At 48.0% G+C, this 18,453-nt stretch overlaps 1 protein-coding gene across 3 annotated transcripts in view; it reads right to left on the reverse strand.

The window, feature by feature from the left end:
- Positions 1–18,453, reverse strand: part of RAI1 (retinoic acid induced 1) — a 305,607-nt gene that overhangs the window by 5,147 nt on the left and 282,007 nt on the right. For all 3 annotated transcript variants that reach the window (XM_033963665.1, XM_033963668.1, XM_033963666.1), the window contains 2 exons: positions 5,724–5,817; positions 4,584–4,633 (listed from right to left, as the gene is read on the reverse strand). In XM_033963665.1, the coding sequence (XP_033819556.1) occupies positions 4,584–4,633; positions 5,724–5,817 (144 nt within the window). The remainder of the gene's footprint in view (positions 1–4,583; positions 4,634–5,723; positions 5,818–18,453) is intronic.

Below are 18,453 nucleotides of genomic sequence, written 5' to 3' on the forward strand. Positions count from 1 at the left end.
AGGTTGCTCACCCTCTCCAAAGTAGGGAGAACGAGAGGGCACTCTCTAAAGCAAAAAAGGGGATAGATTCCGTACAAACGTAAGGAAGTTCTTCTTCACCAAGAGAGTGGTAGAAAACTGGAACGCTTTTCCGGAGTCTGTCATAAGGGAAAACACCCTCCAGGGATTCAAGACAAAGTTAGACAAGTTCCTGCTGAACCAGAACGTACGCAGGTGAGGCTAGTCTCAGTTAGGGCAAACGTAAGGAAGTTCTTCACCCAGAGAGTGGTGGAAAACTGGAACACTCTTCCAGAAGCTGTTATAGGGAGAAACATCCTCCAGGGACTCAAGACGAAATTAGACAAGTTCCTGCACAACCAGAACGTACACAGGAAGGCTAGTCTCAGTTAGGGCACTGGTCTTTGACCTAAGGGCCGCTGCGTGAGCGGACTGCTGGGCATGATGGATCTGACCCAGCAGCGGCAATTTTTATGTTCTTATGTCCTGTGGACCGGGTTGAGAAGGTCTGCCTTGGAAGTCCAGTTAATGTGCATCTGTTCCTGTGTATTCTGGGGCAGTGGCTCTTAATCCTGTCCTGGGGGACCCAAAGCCAGTCAGGTTTTCAGGATATCCCTAAGGACTATGCATGCTATCTCTATTGTGAGACCACCATTTGCTAATTAATAGCTTCAGTTTCCAAAACTCTCAATGTCCAAAGAAGCTATTACCCAATCCACCAAACAATTTTTAATAATATAATATAATATATCATAAATAGAACAGATATCGAAACTAACAATTCACTTTTACACTTTAATAATAATAACTTTATTTTTGTATACCGCCATACCCAAGGAGTTCTAGGCGGTTCACATCAATTAATCAGATTTACAAGCAACGTTGAGGTAAGCATGAAAGGAATGTACAAGTCATTGGAGTTAGCAGGTTGGGAATGAACAATAAGAAGGAGTAAGAGGAGAGTTCAGATCATTGGTGGAAGGGGTGAGAGAGGTGGAAGACAGGGACAGATTTTTCAGATTATGGGGAACCACAAGTACAAGGGGGCACTCGGAGAAATTAAAAGGGGACAGGTTTAAAACAAATGCCAGAAAGTTCTTTTTCACCCAGAGGGTGGTGGACACATGGAACGCGCTTCCGGAGGCTGTGATAGGCCGGAGCACGTTACAAGGCTTCAAAGAAGGTTTGGATAGGTTCCTAGAGGATAAAGGAATTGAGGGGTACAGATAGGAGTAGCGGTAGGTTATAGGGATAGTCTGGGACCATTGCTCAAATGGGCCTGATGGGCCGCCGCGGGAGCGGACCGCTGGGCGAGATCGACCTCTGGTCTGCCTCAGCGGAGGCAACTTCTTATGTTCTTATGGGGGATTAGGGGTTCTGTCCGTGGAATAAATGAGTTTTGAGTAGTTTTCTGAAGTCGAGGTAGGTGGGGGCCTCGAGCACAATTTGGGCTAGCCATGTGTTCTGTTTGGCCACCTGGAAGGCGAAGGTTTTGTCGAGGAACATCAACTGGCAACCCCCCCAATAACCCTTTCCATCGGCATTCATCTCAGCAACTTTGTAAGCAGGGACTTGTTAGTTTCTCTATATATGTTCTATTTATAAAATATTATTATTAAAAATTGGTTGGTGAATGGGGTAATAGCTTCTTTGGCTATTGAGAGTAATGAGAGATCTGCATATAATGGAGGAGAAAGGCATATAGATATGTTTCATGCATATTCACTAGGGATAACCTATAAACCCGACGGGTTGGGTTGAGAACCACTGTTCTGTGGTTTATCCTGAGAACTCAATTGACTGTACTGTCAGCCAAAGCATGGGATGCAGACCTGGCAAGTCTCCTGCTTTCCCAGTCCCTCTCCCGCACTCCTGCTGAGAAGAGTCCCTTACCATCAGCAGAAACGAGTGTATTAATACAATGTCATTTCCTGCTATTGCATGACCAATGTCACTGCAAAATCTTACAGCTGTAATCGCAGGACTGGTCCCAAGATGACATTTTGCTTGTTGGAGCCACATCTGAGGTGGCGCCAGAGACCTGGCACAGGCGGGTCTGGAAGCATGGCTTAAAATCTCCCTCTTAAAGACGGAGTCCTCTTGGCAATCTAGGGTTGTGCCCAGCCAGTGTTAGAGGATGGCAACTAGTGTCCCCCTTACCTCCTCAAGTCTGCCTCCATCTCAAAGTGGCATAGCCTAAAGGCAGGCTTTTGGGACGCCCACTTTCTATCCTGGGTCCCTACGTAACACCAGCTCTGCGGATGCTGAGTTGGATGATTTGCTTAGAGATGCTGTGGCTCCTTTAAATTTACATTTTCTAAAGCAGGTGTGTGATTTTTGTATACCACTAGAGGGCAGCCTTGCTGTCTAACACTCTTTGGATGGTCTATGCCTGGATTTGGTTTGGGGGGGGGGAGGTTGTGTATTAAAGCCACAATCCTCCAAATGCCTTGCTCAGCATGCTGGGTTTTATTTATAGAGCGCTTTCCTTGAACAAAGTTCAACCCCAAATGGGTTACTTTTCCAGCTTCACAGGAATTATAAAAATATGAACCCTGGTATGAGCGAGGGGAGGGGGGCGAACTGTGCATCTCCTTGGCTGTTCCAAGTTTCCGTGGAAATAAATTAATGAAAGACAGAAACTGGTTTTTAAATTTTAGTGTTGTCTTTCTTTTGGCAGTGACGGATTGGTTAGAAGCAGGAGATCTCAGTCCAGTCCTTGAAAGACACTCGTGGTTTTTGAGGATAACCACAATAAATATGCAAAGAGAAATTTGCATGCACGGCTTCCAAAGGATGTAAATCTATCTCCTACATGCTCACTGTGGATACCTGGAAAACCTTGAGTAGAGTTACCAGGTTTCCTCTTAAAAAACAGAGGACACCCGGCCCGGCCTGGCCCTTCTCTACCCCAGCCCCGCCCCCACTCAAACCTCGTGTCTCCTTCTCCGAGCTTGGGTCCGCGTCTGGAAGGCCTTTTCGCAAACACGGATGTCGACGTGATAACATCACGCGCATGTGACATTATCACGTTGACGTCTGCTTATGTGTAGAGGCCCTCCAGATGTGGCCCCGAGCTCGGGACCTTCTAAAACCCGGACACACTGCTGGGTTTTGGAAATCCCTCTGGGCATCCGAACAGTCCTCCTGAACATCTGGCAACCCTAACCCTGAGATAAATACACTTTCAGAATCCCACAAATAGGAACCTGCCTGGTTCTCTGAGTGGAGAGGAAACCTGGCAAAGGAGGAAGCAATGTGCTGCTCACTGGCTCCCCCTGTCAGTTGGAGGACCAAATTCACTACATAGGGAGAAGAATAGACCCTGTGGGCAGAGGTAGCCTCTATTCACCAGTCCACCTCCCTATTGTTTCTACCTGCAACTGACTTACTGTGGCAAAAACCTGACATGGAGTTATTGAATTAGCACATCTCAGAGGGCCCCTTCTAAATATTTGGGTCCTCGGCACGTGCCTAATTTGTCTATGCCTTAATCCTGTCCTGGTTTTGCCCCATTGCCTGCAGGGAGATGTAGTTTCTACTGGGATAAAATCGGACCAGCATGTGTACGTGTGGGGGTTGTAAGAAAGAACTAAGGTGAGATAAGCGAAAGACATAGAAGAGATGGAATATAAGAGAGACACACAGATAGTGAAATAAGAGACAGAAGGAGTATGAAATAGAGTGAAAAAGGAATTGGATAGAGGAACACATAAAAGGGGATATTGAGAGGATTAGGAATGGCGAGATTGAGAGGGAAAGAGTGAGAGGCAGAGAGAGAAAGAAGAGGGGAGGGTGAGAGGCAGGAAGAGAGGAGGAGGAGAAGGAGAGAGACAGAGAGAGGAGGAAAGGGAGGGAGCAGTGCAGAGAGATAAGGAGGAGAGATAGAGAGGCAGGGGGGAGAGAGATGGAGAGAGTGAACGAGAGGGGACAGGAAAGAGATTGTGATTTAAAGAAGGGGAGAGAGACGAAGGGAGTGGAGCGAGTGTACCGAAAACCAGAACAAGCATCCAGTGTCAATTCCAAACATTCGTCATCCTATTCTGTGAAAATCTGCCATCACCCGAGGAGCAGAAATCATATCACATACATGGCATCTGATTCATCTGGATTCGGTACGATGTCATCAGTGAAATCATTAAAGGGCCCAATCAAATGGGAGTGTGTGGTGCAGTGGTTAGAGCTACAGCCTTGGCACCCTGAGGTTGTGGGTTTGAATCCCGCACTGCTCCTTGTGACCCTGGGCAAGTCGCACAATCCCCACTGGTACATTAGACAGAGTAGGAGCCCACCGAGACAGTTAGGGAATAATTTGTAATCCGCATAGAATTGTAAGATATATAAATTATTTTTTTTTTTAAATGCCAGTGTGTTTGCATGATGTCATTTGCACAGCTCTGAAACACGGCTGCTCACAGCAGTAGCAGGGGAGAGATTTCAAAGAGCCAGGCTTATTGTCAGGATATCTGATACACCTCACGGCTCCTAAATGCGCCTCTGATGCACTGGGCGGTGTGTTGAGGGGCAACCATCCCCCCTCCCCCCTCCATTTGGCTTGTTACTCTGTGACTTGAGTCAGGCCTTACCTTGTGTCTGAGACATTTCAAAGAAAAGTTCTCCTCACTCAACAAGCAACCTACAAGACACAGAACAGCCGTGTGTGATTCTCCATTGCTTCGAAGAGATCTATCTTCTCTGCTAGACCCCCCCACCCCACCCCCCACCCCCGTCTGCCTCCAGTAGAAAATCTGAGCTGAGCAGAGCAATGTTAAGTAAACTATAACCCTCAAAATAATACAGAAAAATACTTCATGGAAGCTGATTTTTAAAAGAAATCTCCCGCATGGAGCTTCCTTTTGAAAATTTAGGGTTCAGAGGCTTGGCATCCTTGTGGGTGCTTTATCTCTCTCGATCTACTGCCCCCCCCCCCCCCACGCTTTTCTGCTGTAGTCAAATGTGTCTCGTTTCACCGGGATAAAGGACAGCCTGGGGGAACTGAACACCCCTTTGAAAATCACCCTCCCAAAATACTTTTCAGACAGGGGTGTGGGCGGTTCATAGACAGTAACGCGGAAGACAAAGGCGCGCGCCGACAACTGAGCGCAAGACGGAGGCGCGCGCCAAAGAAAAAGACTGTTTTTAGGGGCTGCGACGGGGGGTTTTGTTGGGGAGCCCCCCCCCCACTTAATACAGATTGCAGCAGCATTGTGGGGGGTTGTAACCCCCCATATTTTAGTGAAAACGTAACTTTTTCCCTAAAAACAGGGAAAAAGTTAAGTTTTCACTAAAATGTGGGGGGTTACAACCCCCCAAACCCCCCACAATGCGGCATGATCTGTTTTGTATTAAGACCTTTTGTTATTCGCTGAATGTCCAGCCCTCTTACAATGTAAACCGCCTAGAAGTCACCTGACTATGGCGGTATAGAAAAATAAAGTTATTATTATTATTATAAAGTAAAGTGGGGGGGTTCCCCCATACCCCCCGTCGTAGCCCCTAAAAACAGTCTTTTTCTTCGGCACGAGCCACCACGCTGCACTCAGTTGTCTGCTCGCGCCTTTGTCCCGGCGCGCTTTTGACCTGACACCATGTGGGCGGTGTCCATACTCAGAAGGCCTCATCCACTTTACTGAGGGCCTCTCCCTTCCCCCCACCAACTCATGGCCTTCCGGAACGCCCCTGCAGCATCCCCCCACCCCCGTCCCAATCATCAGCTCGTGTCTTACCTGTGTCATTGGCACACGGGTAGTGATAACTTTGGGGACACCCCTTATGGCAGCAGCTTATACTTGCTCCTGTTCGTTGGCAACTAGAACATACCTTTAAAAGCAGAAAGATAAACGGGGTTAAGACAGGGCAGCTCGAAATAGGACATGGGGTAGCTTCAAACTGGACGGTCTGCGAGGACAAGAGTGGCCAAGAGGTCCCTGAGGTACTGACAGGGCAGGGCAGAGGGCAGACGCTGGGCACTAAGTGAGGGTCAGAGTCACCGTCACACATAAGTCTCTTGGGCCCAATCAGTCTGACCAGCTGCCCCATGTACTGGGATACTGCAGACCATATTTAGAAACATGATGGCAGATAAAGGCCAAATGGCCCATCCGCAGCATCCACTACCTCCTCCTTTCCCTATTGGCTAAGACTCTTAACATTTGCATCTCCTCTTCCTATTGGCTAAGGCTCTTTACACCTGCATTGTGAGGTCATAGAAACCTGATGGCAGATAAAGGCCAAATGGCCCATCCGCAGCATCCACTATCTCCTCCTCTCCCTATTGGCTAAGGCTCTTAACATTTGCATCTCCTCTTCCTATAGGCTAAGGCTCTTTACACCTGCATTGTGAGGCCATAGAATTTATGGTTATAAAATATAGTAACATGATGGCAGATAAAGGCCAAATGACCCATCCGCAGCATCCACTATCTCCTCCTCTCCCTATTGGCTAAGGCTCTTAACATTTGCATCTCCTCTTCCTATAGGCTAAGGCTCTTTATACCTGCATTGTGAGGCCATAGAATTTATGGTTATAAAATATAGTAACATGATGGCAGACAAAGGCCAAATGGCCCATCCACAGTCACCATTATTTCTTTCTCTCTCCAAGAGATCCCACATGCCTATCCCAGGCCCTCTTGAATTCAGACACAGTCTCTGTCTCTTCCAGGACTGTTTCATGCATCTACCACCCTTTCTGTAAAAAATTATTTCCTCATATTACTCCGGAGCCTGTCATCTCTTAACTTCATCCTATGCCCTCTCATTGCAGAGCTTCCTTTCAAATGAAAGAGACTCGCCTCATGTGCATTTATATTATGTAGGTATTTAAACGTCTCTATCACATCTCCTCTCTCCCGCCTTTCCTCTAAAGTCTACAGACTGAGATCTTTAAGTCTGTCCCCATACACCTTTCAGTTTTGCCCACCTCATTTCCATTATCGCATTGCATCCGTGAATGCGCAGATGCCCTCCCGACACAGTCCCGAGGACAAGAACAAATTGAGGGGGGGGGGGGCTGGGGGCAAGGCTAGGGCGCAACAGGGTGTGACAGGCGGAAAGGGGCCGAGCTGGGTGGACCTGGATGGGCCTAGGGCAGAGCAATGAGTCTGGATTTTACAGGAGTAAAATCCGGTATCCCTAACCTTTGTCCACTGGTAAAAGTGACCCTGCCTAGATCTAAATTATTTCTATGCCTTTGATGTGAAGGTCTGACCCCCAGAATAGCAGTCAAGTAGGGGGGGTCTCCTTGTGCCCAGCACTCTCACTCCCCAGCTTGGCTTGAAGGTCAACCTTACCCTCTAGTTCTCCCATCCGGTTCAATCACCAGCTCCCTCTGCCCCCTCTCCCTCTCCTGGGTGGACACCCTTCAACTTTCTTTGCCTCTTTTCCTGTCTTCCAAAGAGACCCCCAGTTCTTTTGATGCCCCTCTTATTTCTCAACCCTCTCCTTGACACCCCAATAGCTCCCTCTCAAATCCCGTTCCCCTGACCCCACAGATGGGTGGCGCAGTGCTTAAAGCTACAGCCTCAGCACCCTGACGTTCTGGGTTCAAACCCACCCTGCTCCTTGTGACCCTGGGCAAGTTACTTAATCCCCCCATTGCCCCCCAGGTACATTAGAAAGATTGTGAGCCCGCCAGGACAGACAGGGAAAAGTGCTTGCGTACCTGAATAAATTCATGTCAATAGTTCTGAGCTCCCTGAGGAGAACAGTATAGAAAATTAAATAAATATTTTCTGAATCCCCCCATCCCCTGTGACACTCATGCCAAGCTTGCTCTCTTCCCTTCGCCCTGCTTGCACAAGGAGAGGGCTGCATATCAGGCTGTGTCTTCCTCCTTTTCTTCCTCTACAGCAGTGTATCTCAAACTGTGTGCCGCGATTCATAGTCAAAAGCGCGCGCCGACAACCGAGCGCAGACAACTGAGTACAGGACTTAATCGCGCCGAAGAAAAACCGTTTTAAAGGGGTCCGACAGGGGGTGTTGGTGGGGAACCCCCCCACTTTACTTAATAGAGATCGCGCTGGCGTTGTGGGGGGTTGTAACCCCCCTCATTATACTGGAAACTTAACTTTTTCCCTGTTTTTTAGGGAAAAAGTTAAGTTTTCAGTATAATGTGGGGGGGTTACACCCCCCCCACCCCCCCAACATGGCAGCGTGAGGAAATGCGATCCTTATTAAGTAGAGTCCCCCCCCCACACCCCCAGTCAGAACCCTTTAAAATACAGGTTTTCTTTGGCGCAATCAAGCCCTGCCTCAGTTGACTGCGCTGGATTGTCTGCGCGCCTTTGTCCTCACGCGCTTTTGACCCGTCACCGTGTGCCGCGGTACACTGGGGAGGAGGAGAGGCACCAGCGCTAGCTGACTGCCTACAGGACACGCCTCTCGTGGCGAGAGGCACGTCTTGTAGGCAATCAGTGGGCCCCAGCACCTATCCTTCTCTCTGGCCCTCTTCCCATCTGGCACCCCCCCCCCCCCCCACTGGCGTCTCAGGGCCCACCTGGAGGGCCTGCACACGCACGCGGACATCGACAGGATGACGTCACATATGCGCGTAATGTCATCACGGCGATATCCACGCACTTCCAGGTGCCTCGAGCCACGGCCACTACCTTTAGTGTGCCGCGGCTCAAGAAAGTTTGCGGGAAACTGCTCCACTGCCTTGTCTCTAATTGCTGAATTTGAGTCGTCCAGATCAACATACAGTCCGGCAGTTGAAATTTAGCAGATCCGTGAAGGAGAGGAGTGGGGGGGGGGGGGGGGAGGGGGGCACGGCTTGATGCACGCCTGTTCTTCTTTACTTCCTTTTGCGCTGGTCAGCACTGAGGAAGGAGAGGGGGAGGGGGAAGTGGGCAAGTTTGGGAAGCAGAGGCCAACCACGACTGCCTCCAGACACCCGTGCAAAAATGCGCACAGGAGAATTCTGCATGACGCAGGGGCACGAGATTCCTGCAGAAGTAACTGGTTTTCAAGCAGAAGCAGCTATAGAAAAAAAAAAAATCCCCTCTTCAATGTGAAAGCCAGCATAGTCGCAGAACTGGCCCAGTCCTTAGGCATAACTGGATGTTTGCCTAGGACTGCCTAGGGCAATGGCTTCTTGGGATGCAGCAAGCCGAATATGCATTTAGGGCTCTTGTGGAATCAAGTTTCAAGTTTATTAATCATTCCAATTGCTCGGAGGATGGGAACTGGATCGAAGGTGAGAAATTTAATCGAAGGAGGCGCAAGACTGGAGGTTCCTCTAGGCAGGGATGTCAAAGTCCCTCCTCGAGGGCCGCAATCCAGTCGGGTTTTCAGGATTTCCCCAATGAATATGCATGAGATCTATTAGCATACCATGAAAGCAGTGCATGCAAATAGATCTCGTGCAGATTCATTGGGGAAATCCTGAAAACCCGATTGGATTGCGGCCCTCGAGGACCGACTTTGACACTCCTAGTCTAGGGCAATGGTTCCCATCCCTGTCCTGGAGGACCACCAGCCAGTCAGGTTTTCGGGATAGCCCTAATGAATATGCATGAGAGAGATTTGCATACCTGTCACTTCCATTATATGCAAATCTCTCTCATGCATATTCATTAGGGATATCTTGAAAACCTGACTGGCTGGTGGTCCTCCAGGACAGGTTTGGGAACCACTGCTCTGGCCTAATGGTTGGATTAGTTTTGCCCAGTAGCCACTGCCTTGGGCGAGAGGAATCTCCCTATTTCCCTCCAATGACTGGGCCAGCTGTCAACTCAGACTGAACTGTTAACTAACTCTGCATGCTCTCTTTCCCATCTTTCTCTCTGTCCCTCACGCAGCCTGTCTCCTTCCTATCCTCTTCCCGCAGCTTGGCTCCCCACCGCTGCGCCCCGCAACGCTCCCTCACCTCAGCTCCTCTCCTCCAGTCCCCAATCTTATCCCCTCCCCCAGTTGGCGCTCCCCCCCGCTCTGCTGATGCTTCCCACCCTGTCCAGACGCTTCCTGCCAGTAGTTTGCTTGTCTTTCCACATGGAGCCTGACCTCCTGCTCCCTCCTTCCAGTCTCCTGAGGACAAAACTCATCAGGCGTCTAGAAATACAGAACAGCTGGCTCAGAGGTTGCGCTAGAAGCAGCTTCTGGGCGAGCCTGCATGGGGGAAAGAGAAACAGAGAGCTAAAGCTTGGTTTGGCTTTTTTTTCACAGTAGTGTTTCCTGAGCCATTTATAGGGTTCATTGTTAGTCGAGCGCCAGACACCAGCGTGCCGACAATCGAGCACTGACAATTCGGCGCGAGATACAAGTGCTCCGTACAAAAACTTAGTTTTAAAGAGCTCTGAAGCGGGGTGTGAGTGGGGAACACCCCCCCACTTTACTGCATAGTGTTTGTGCTGCCGTTGTGGGGGGGGGGTTGGAACCCTCCATTATAGAGAAAAACGGAACTTTTTCAGATTTTTTCGGGAAAAGTTCCATTTTCTTTATAATGTGGGGTTTGCACCCCCTACGCCCCCCCAACGGCAGCGTGAACACTATGCAGTAAAGTTGGGGGGGGTGTTCCCCCCACACCTCCCATCACAGCTCTTTAACACTAAGTTTTCCCGTGGCGCGCTTGTGTCTTGCGCCGAATTGTCAGCGCTCCATTGTCGGCGCGCTAGTGTCTGGCGCGCGATTGTCTCGTCACCGTTTATAGCTTCTCTAAGTTCACCAGGTTGTCCGAGGCTTCAATCCTGCCTTTTATCCTTTCACTTTACCAGTTTCACATTATATTAACTTGTTAACCATCGATTTACCTTCTGACCTGCTCCCTAGTGTGTTGGCTCTGCGCATTTGCACCCCACCCCTCTCTCTTAGGGCCCCTTTTCCTAAGGTGCGCTAGCGTTTTTAGCGCACGCAGGATATTACCGCATGCTACACGGCTAGAACTAACTCGAGGATGGCGTCAGCGTCTAGTGCACGCTATTCCACGCGTTAAAGCCTTAGCGCACTTTTGTAAAAGGAGCCCTTAGTCTTTTCTTATGTGAATGGCTTCTTAGATGGCTATTTATGATTTCCGGCAAGTCAAGTAAACATGAAACATGGGAGACAAATAATGAAGAGCGTTGTTTTATGCCTTAAAGAGAGGTACAAGCTCCTCTCATTCCTCCCAGTGCCTCTAGCCCAGTGGTCTCCAACTCAAACCCTTTGCAGGGCCACATTTTGGATTCATAGGTACTTGGAGGGCCTCAGAAAAAATAGTTAATGTCTTATGAAAGAAATGACAATTTTGCAGGAGATAAAATTCTTTATGGTTTTATAAATCTTTCTTTTTGGCTAAGTTTTAATAATAATAATGCCATTTATGGCTAAAGAGACACACGATCAAGAAACTGTTTTATTTTACTTTTGTGATTATGATAAACATACCGAGGGCCTCAAAATAGTACCTGGCGGGCTGCAAGTTTGAGACCACTGCTATAGGCTAAGGCTCTTTACACCTGCATTGTGATGTCATAGAGCTTTATGGTTATAGAAACATGATGGCAGATAAAGACCAAATGGTCCATCCACAGCATCCACTATCTCCTCCTCTCCCTATTGGCTAAGGCTCTTAACATTTGCATCTCCTCTTCCTATAGGCTAAGGCTCTTTATGCCTGCATTGTGATGTCACAGAACTTTATGGTTAGATACATAGTAACATGATGGCAGATAAAGGCCAAATGACCCATCCGCAGCTTCCACTATCTCCTCCTCTCCCTATTGGCTAAGGCTCTTAACATTTGCATCTCCTCTTCCTATAGGCTAAGGCTCTTTATGCCTGCATTGTGATGTCATAGAGCTTTATGGTTATAGAAACATGATGGCAGATAAAGACCAAATGGTCCATCCACAGCATCCACTATCTCCTCCTCTCCCTATTGGCTAAGGCTCTTAACATTTGCATCTCCTCTTCCTATAGGCTAAGGCTCTTTATGCCTGCATTGTGATGTCACAGAACTTTATGGTTAGATACATAGTAACATGATGGCAGATAAAGGCCAAATGACCCATCCGCAGCTTCCACTATCTCCTCCTCTCCCTATTGGCTAAGGCTCTTAACATTTGCATCTCCTCTTCCTATAGGCTAAGGCTCTTTATGCCTGCATTGTGATGTCATAGAGCTTTATGGTTATAGAAACATGATGGCAGATAAAGACCAAATGGTCCATCCACAGCATCCACTATCTCCTCCTCTCCCTATTGGCAAAACCTCTTAACATTTGTATCTCCTCTTTCTATAAGCTAAGGCTCTTTACACCTGCATTGTGATGTCATAGAACTTTATGGTTAGAAACATAGTAACATGATGGCAGATAAAGGCCAAATGACCCATCCGCAGCTTCCACTATCTCCTCCTCTCCCTATTGGCTAAGGCTCTTAACATTTGCATCTCCTCTTCCTATAGGCTAAGGCTCTTTATGCCTGCATTGTGATGTCACAGAACTTTATGGTTAGATACCGTACATAGTAACATTATGGCAGATAAAGGCCAATTGGCCCATCCAGAGCATCCACTATCTCCTCCTCTCCCTATTGGCTAAGGCTCTTAACATTTGCATCTCCTCTTCCTATAGGCCAGTGGTCTCCAACTCAAACCCTTTGCAGGGCCACATTTGGGATTTTTAGGTCCTTGGAGGTCCTCAGAAAAAAATAGTTCATGTCTTATAAAAGAAATGACAATTTTGCATGAGGTAAAACTCTTTATAGTTTATAAAACTTTCCTTTTGGCCAAGTCTTAATAATAATATTGTCATTTATAGCTAAAGAGACATATGATCAAGAAACGGTTTTATTTTACTTTTGTGTTTATGATAAAACATACCGAGGGCCTCAAAATAGTACCTGGCGGACCGCATGTGGACCCCAGGCTGCGGGTTTGAGACCACTGCAGTAACCTGTAACAAAGTTTTGTGTCATCCGTCGACATATTTTTGATTTCTGCAATTCCCCTGATAAAGATGTTAGACCCAGCCACGACCTCTTGGACTCCGGCCTTTTCCCTTCCCCAGACTGACCACCAGTGACCAGCAATCCCTCAGTTCTGTTGCTTATACAATGACTTAGAAAGGAGAATACCAGGCCAGAACTCCACAGGACATTTATGTCCCTAGAGCTGGATTTCCAGTGGACTTTTATGGACGGCGTTGCCAAAAATCCCTCTAAACGCCCAGGCATAAAACTCATAACATAACACTTTTATACCGCAATTATTGCTCAGTTCTGTGCGGTTCTCAAAAGACGAGACGAGAGGCAGAGCGTGCCTAATTTCCAAAGTATTCCGTAAAAAGATACGTTTTTAAAACACGTCCAAATTGTAGATAAGAGTCAGTCGACATAATTAAGCACTTCAAATCCTTATCCCATAATGCCGCCTGAAAGGACAGCAGATGTCTCTGTATAGTGATGAGATAGGGTTAGGAAGGAGTGAGAGACGATTTCGGGACCAAGAAACGGATCTTGTTCGTTTCAGTAGAGTTACCAGACGTCCGGATTTCCAAAGACATGTCAGGGGGTCCGTCCGAGTTTTGAAAAGCTATGTCAGGTAGGGAGAAATTCTACGCATGCGTGGCCATCATGCAAAGACTTTAATCACATGATGGCCACACATGCGCAGACTTCCTCCCTGCTCGACTTGAGCAGGCAGCGGGGGTGGATGGTTGCAAGGCTAGGGTGGGCTTGGGGGCGGAATTAGGGCAGGGGTGGGAATAAATAGGCAGGCCTGGGGGGCGGGGCTAGGGTTCCGGATTTTCCAAAAGGAAAATCTGGCAATCCGAAGAATGGGGTGGGGCTGGGACGAAACGGGGCGTGGTTGGGGGAAGGGCCACATCGCCACTTTTTTTGCAGGAAGAAATATGGTAACCCGATCCAGAGGAAGACTGCTAAAATGGTTCACAGACAGACTCATAGGCCTCAAAATGTATACTTTGGAAGAAAGACGAGAGAGAGGAGACCTAACTAAAGGCATTTAAATATCTCCACAGCATAAATGCAGGAGGCGAGTCTCTTTCCACTGAAAGGAAGCTCTGGAACGAGGGGGCATAAAATGAAATTGAACGGGGACAGATTCAAAAGTATTCTGAGGAAATACTTTTTCATGGAAAGGATGGCGGACGCATGGAACAACTTCCAGGGGGCGGTGGTGGAAACAAGAACTGTGCAACAAAACAAAAGAAAAAAGTTCCAATTTAAACGGCAGTAAGAAACAACCGAGAGCAAACAAAACAGAACTGCAGATCTGTACAAGACGTAGGCAAAATTTATTGTGACAAAATAATTATATGCAAACCCTTTTACCAATCAAGGGACCCGACACGGTCCGTGTTTCGGACAAACCTTCATCAGGGGTCCATGGTAAAAAAGGGGGAATAACAAAAAAAGTCACAAAAAATTGTGGAGTAGCAGCAAAGTATGAGCGACGTCGAAATTCACCACTGCAAAAAGCCGTCGGAAACAAGAACTGTATCTGGGGTTACCTTACATCCAGGGAAACCCAGACTTGTCTTCTTATTAGAGGACTGTCCGGGTGTCTGAACGTTTTTTTTTTTTTTTTAAAGTGGAGTCTGTCCGGGTTTGATAGGGCCGGCTTACAAAGAATCCGGTGGTTCTTCCCCTCTTTCCTCCTTGGCATTGCGATTCTATTTTCTCTGGGCTGCCATCAGCTCAGCGATATTAGCCTGCTGCCATCGACCTAGCCCGGAAGCCACCTCTCTGCAGGTCCTGCTTCCTCGGGAACAGGAAGTCGCGGCAGAGAGGTAGCTTCTGGAGCAGGCCAACAGCAGCAGGCTCATGTCACTGAGCTGCTGGCAACCCAGAGAAAATAGAAAGGCACTTTTGAGGAGGTAAGAGGGGGAGAGCCACCGGATTCTTCGTAAGCCGACCCTGTCAATCTAGCTTCTGGAGGGCGGAGCTGAGGGTACGGCAGGGTCATGTGTCCTCTTTTTGCAGGTGAAAAATACGAGGGTAACCCTAACTGTATCTGAATTGAAGACAGCATGGGACATGGAGGAAGAGGAAGAGGAAGAGGAAGAGATAGCCGATAAAGTGGAGGGGGGGTAAATCTGGAGTCTGGGAGGACTGATGCTAGGAGGTTGATGTCAATGCTGGAAGAAGGGAGAGGAGGACAGACATTGTGAAGGTGGAGGGAGAAGCAAGAACATATGGAGGAGAAATGGCTAAGGAATGAGAGAAAAATAGGTATGGGGAAAAGAACGGAACAACGGATGTCTAGGAAAGAGGAGCAGGATGCAGCAGGGCAGATACTAGAGATATGGGAATGCAGGAGAGCAGTAACAGGTGGATACAGGGATTGGGAAGGAGAATAGGAGACAACAGACTAAGACTGGCTGGGTACTGGGAGTGTAAATGGGGACTGAGGGATTGGGTGGGATTATGAGTAATCATTCAGGGATTTAGCAGGGTGGAAGAGTTAAGACTTGAGAATTAGCTGGAGGAAGAGTGAGGACTCAGTAAATGAGCGGAATCAGGAAAACAAGAGGGCCTCGGGGATTGGGTGATGAGTATAACTCGGGCTCTGACAATGAGTGCATGAAAATAGGGAGCAGAGATGATCTGAGGGACCTGAAGGGGTTGGGAGGCAGTTGAAAGGAACAGAGATATGGAGAAAGTGAGAGACAAGGGTCTAATTCTCTAAAGGACGCCGATCTCAGCCGCCGCCTAAGAAGCAGCCGCCGATCCTGTGTCAATCATGCATCATCATCCTTTCGAGAATCGTGTCTTTTTTTCTAACAGATACCTTAAATCAGGGGTGTCAAAGTCCCTCCTTGAGGGCCGCAATCCAGTCAGGTTTTCAGGATTTCCCCAATGAATATGCTGAGATCTATTTGCATGCACTGCTTTCATTGTATGCTAATAGATCTCATGCATATTCATTGGGGAAATCCTGAAAACCCGATTGGATTGCGGCCCTTGAGAAGGGACTTTGACATCCATGCCTTAAATGAAGGTCAGTATTTTACAGGCCTATATTTAAGGGGTCTGTTTCACGCCTATGAAGATGCATATGGACACTTACGGACGCCCAAGGCCACCTCTGCTGGAAACCATGCTCACGCCGGCCTTGGGTGTCCGTATAAGTCCCTATGCGTCTCCGTAGGTGCGAAACAGACGCCTACAATATTGGCGTCGTTTGCCACATCCATTTTAAAAAAGCCATGCATCCCGATTGGCTGGTGAGACGGCGGTAAGACGCCTACACTTGGGACACTGTTTGTAGAATAAGCCCCAAAGTGACCTGCTCTGAACCTTTTTTTCCAGGGCTAGGGAGGGATGCAAATCTCTAATAACATAACAAAGCATAACATCATAGGAGGGGTCCAGTTTATTAAAGCAGGCGGGAAATGGGGGAGATTGAAGGGGGAATGGGAATATGAATAAGACATAAGAAAGTGACTGGAGAGGATGAAAGACAGGGAAGGAGCTGGTAAGAGGAGACAGTAGATGAGGGTGAGGAGGATAAGCACAGAGGCTGGGGAACGTCACCAGTGGGGTGCCGCAGAGCTCGGTGCTTGGACCCGTGCTCTTCAACATATTCATAAACGATCTGGAAATGGGTACGACGCGTGAGGTGATTAAATCTGTGGACGATATGAAGTTATTCAGAGTAGTGAAGACGCAGGGGGATTATGAAGATCTGCAACGCGACATAACCATGCTCAAGGAATGGGCAGTGAAATGGCAGATGAGGTTCAATGTGGATAACTGTAAGGTAATGCATGTCGGTATCAGAAATCCCATACACAAATACAAGATGTCCGAGGCAGTACTTGGAGAAACCCCCCAGGAAAGGGACTTGGGAGTAATGGTCAAGTCGATGAAGCTGTCCGCGCAATGTGCGGTGGTGGCGAAAAGGGCGAACAGAATGCTAGGAATGATAAAGAAGGGGATCACGAACAGATCAGAGAAGGTTATCATGCCGCTGTACCGGGCCATGGTGCGACCTCACCTGGAGTACTGCGTCCAGCACTGGTCGCCGTACATGAAGAAGGACACGGTACTACTCGAAAGGATCCAGAGAAGAGCGACTAAGATGGTTAAGGGGCTGGAGGAGCTGCCGTACAGTGAGAGATTGGAGAAACTGGCCCTCTTCTCCCTTGAAAAGAGGAGACTGAGAGGGACATGATCGAAACATTCAAGATAATGAAGGGAATAGACTTAGTAGATAAGGACAGGTTGTTTACCCTCTTCAAGGTAGAGAGAACGAGAGGGCACTCTCTAAAGTTAAAAGGGGATAGATTCCGTACAAACGTAAGGAAGTTCTTCTTCACCCAGAGAGTGGTAGAAGTCTGGAACGCTCTTCCGGAGTCTGTTATAAGGGAAAACACCCTCCAGGCATTCAAGACAAGGTTGGACATGTTCCTGCTGAACCGGAACAAATGCAGGTAGGGCTGGTCTCAGTTAGGGCACTGGTGAGCGGACTGCTGCTCATGATGGACCACTGGTCTGACCCAGCAGCGGCAATTCTTATGTTCAGGAATGAGAGTACTAAGAATGGAAGAATGGGAAACAGAAAAATGATACATAAGTGAAAAGAGGAAGACTGGAGAGGGGGCAAGGAGATAAAAGGAAGAAAAATGCTGAACTAGAAGAATAAACATGAGAGACAGATGTAGGAGTGGAAGGAAAGAAGCCAGAAAGAGTGAAGAAAGAGAAAGTGGAAATATGATTCTGAAAAGAAAAAAGACTTAGGAGAAAACCATCAAGAGGAAATAGTAAAGATAGACCTGGACCAACCTGAATGGAAAAATAAAATGGCGGACAACAAAGATACCTTCTAGTGTGGATAGGGTTACCAGACGTCCGGATTTCCCCAGATGGCACTTTGTCGGGGTTTTGAAAAGCCTTCTCTAAATCGCATCGGGCAGCAGCTGGAGCAGGATTGGGGGCAGGACTGGGGCGGGGTGGAACTGGGTGGGCCTGGGGTGCGGGTCTGGGGGGGGGGTCCATATTTTACATAAGTAAAATCTGGCAACCCTAAGTGTGGGGCCATCTTCACAGTATGACCCCCATCATCTCCACAATTCATACCACAAGACTGTCCCCAAGATGGGGGCACCTAAGAACGAGTTGGCTGAGAATGCCCAAACCGCCATGAGCTGGCTCTGTCCCTGCAGATAAAGCACTCATTGACCTGTAGAAATGCTTCTGTGTACAAAAAACCTGGTATCAACCAATAAACTGCAGAGACATGAACTTCTCAGCCATTGGTCTAAGAGCAAATGTAAGGTCTGAGCCCTGAGCCCTGAGCCAAGGACAACCTCTTCTTGGCTTTTTTAGCTGGGATTGAAAACCTTTACAATATGGAGGGGTTAACACCCTCCAACCGGATCTTACTGGGGACACGAAAGTGTTTGAACTTTGGCAGCAGAACCCCTGTTTGGTTGAGGGGGGGCCAAACACCCCCTCTCTTTCCACCCCTAGTCGCTACGATATGTTACATTAATCTGATTTTCTATTCCGCCTT

This window comes from Geotrypetes seraphini, chromosome 11, assembly GCF_902459505.1.
Source record: "Geotrypetes seraphini chromosome 11, aGeoSer1.1, whole genome shotgun sequence".
NCBI classification, from domain to species: Eukaryota; Metazoa; Chordata; class Amphibia; order Gymnophiona; family Dermophiidae; genus Geotrypetes; species Geotrypetes seraphini.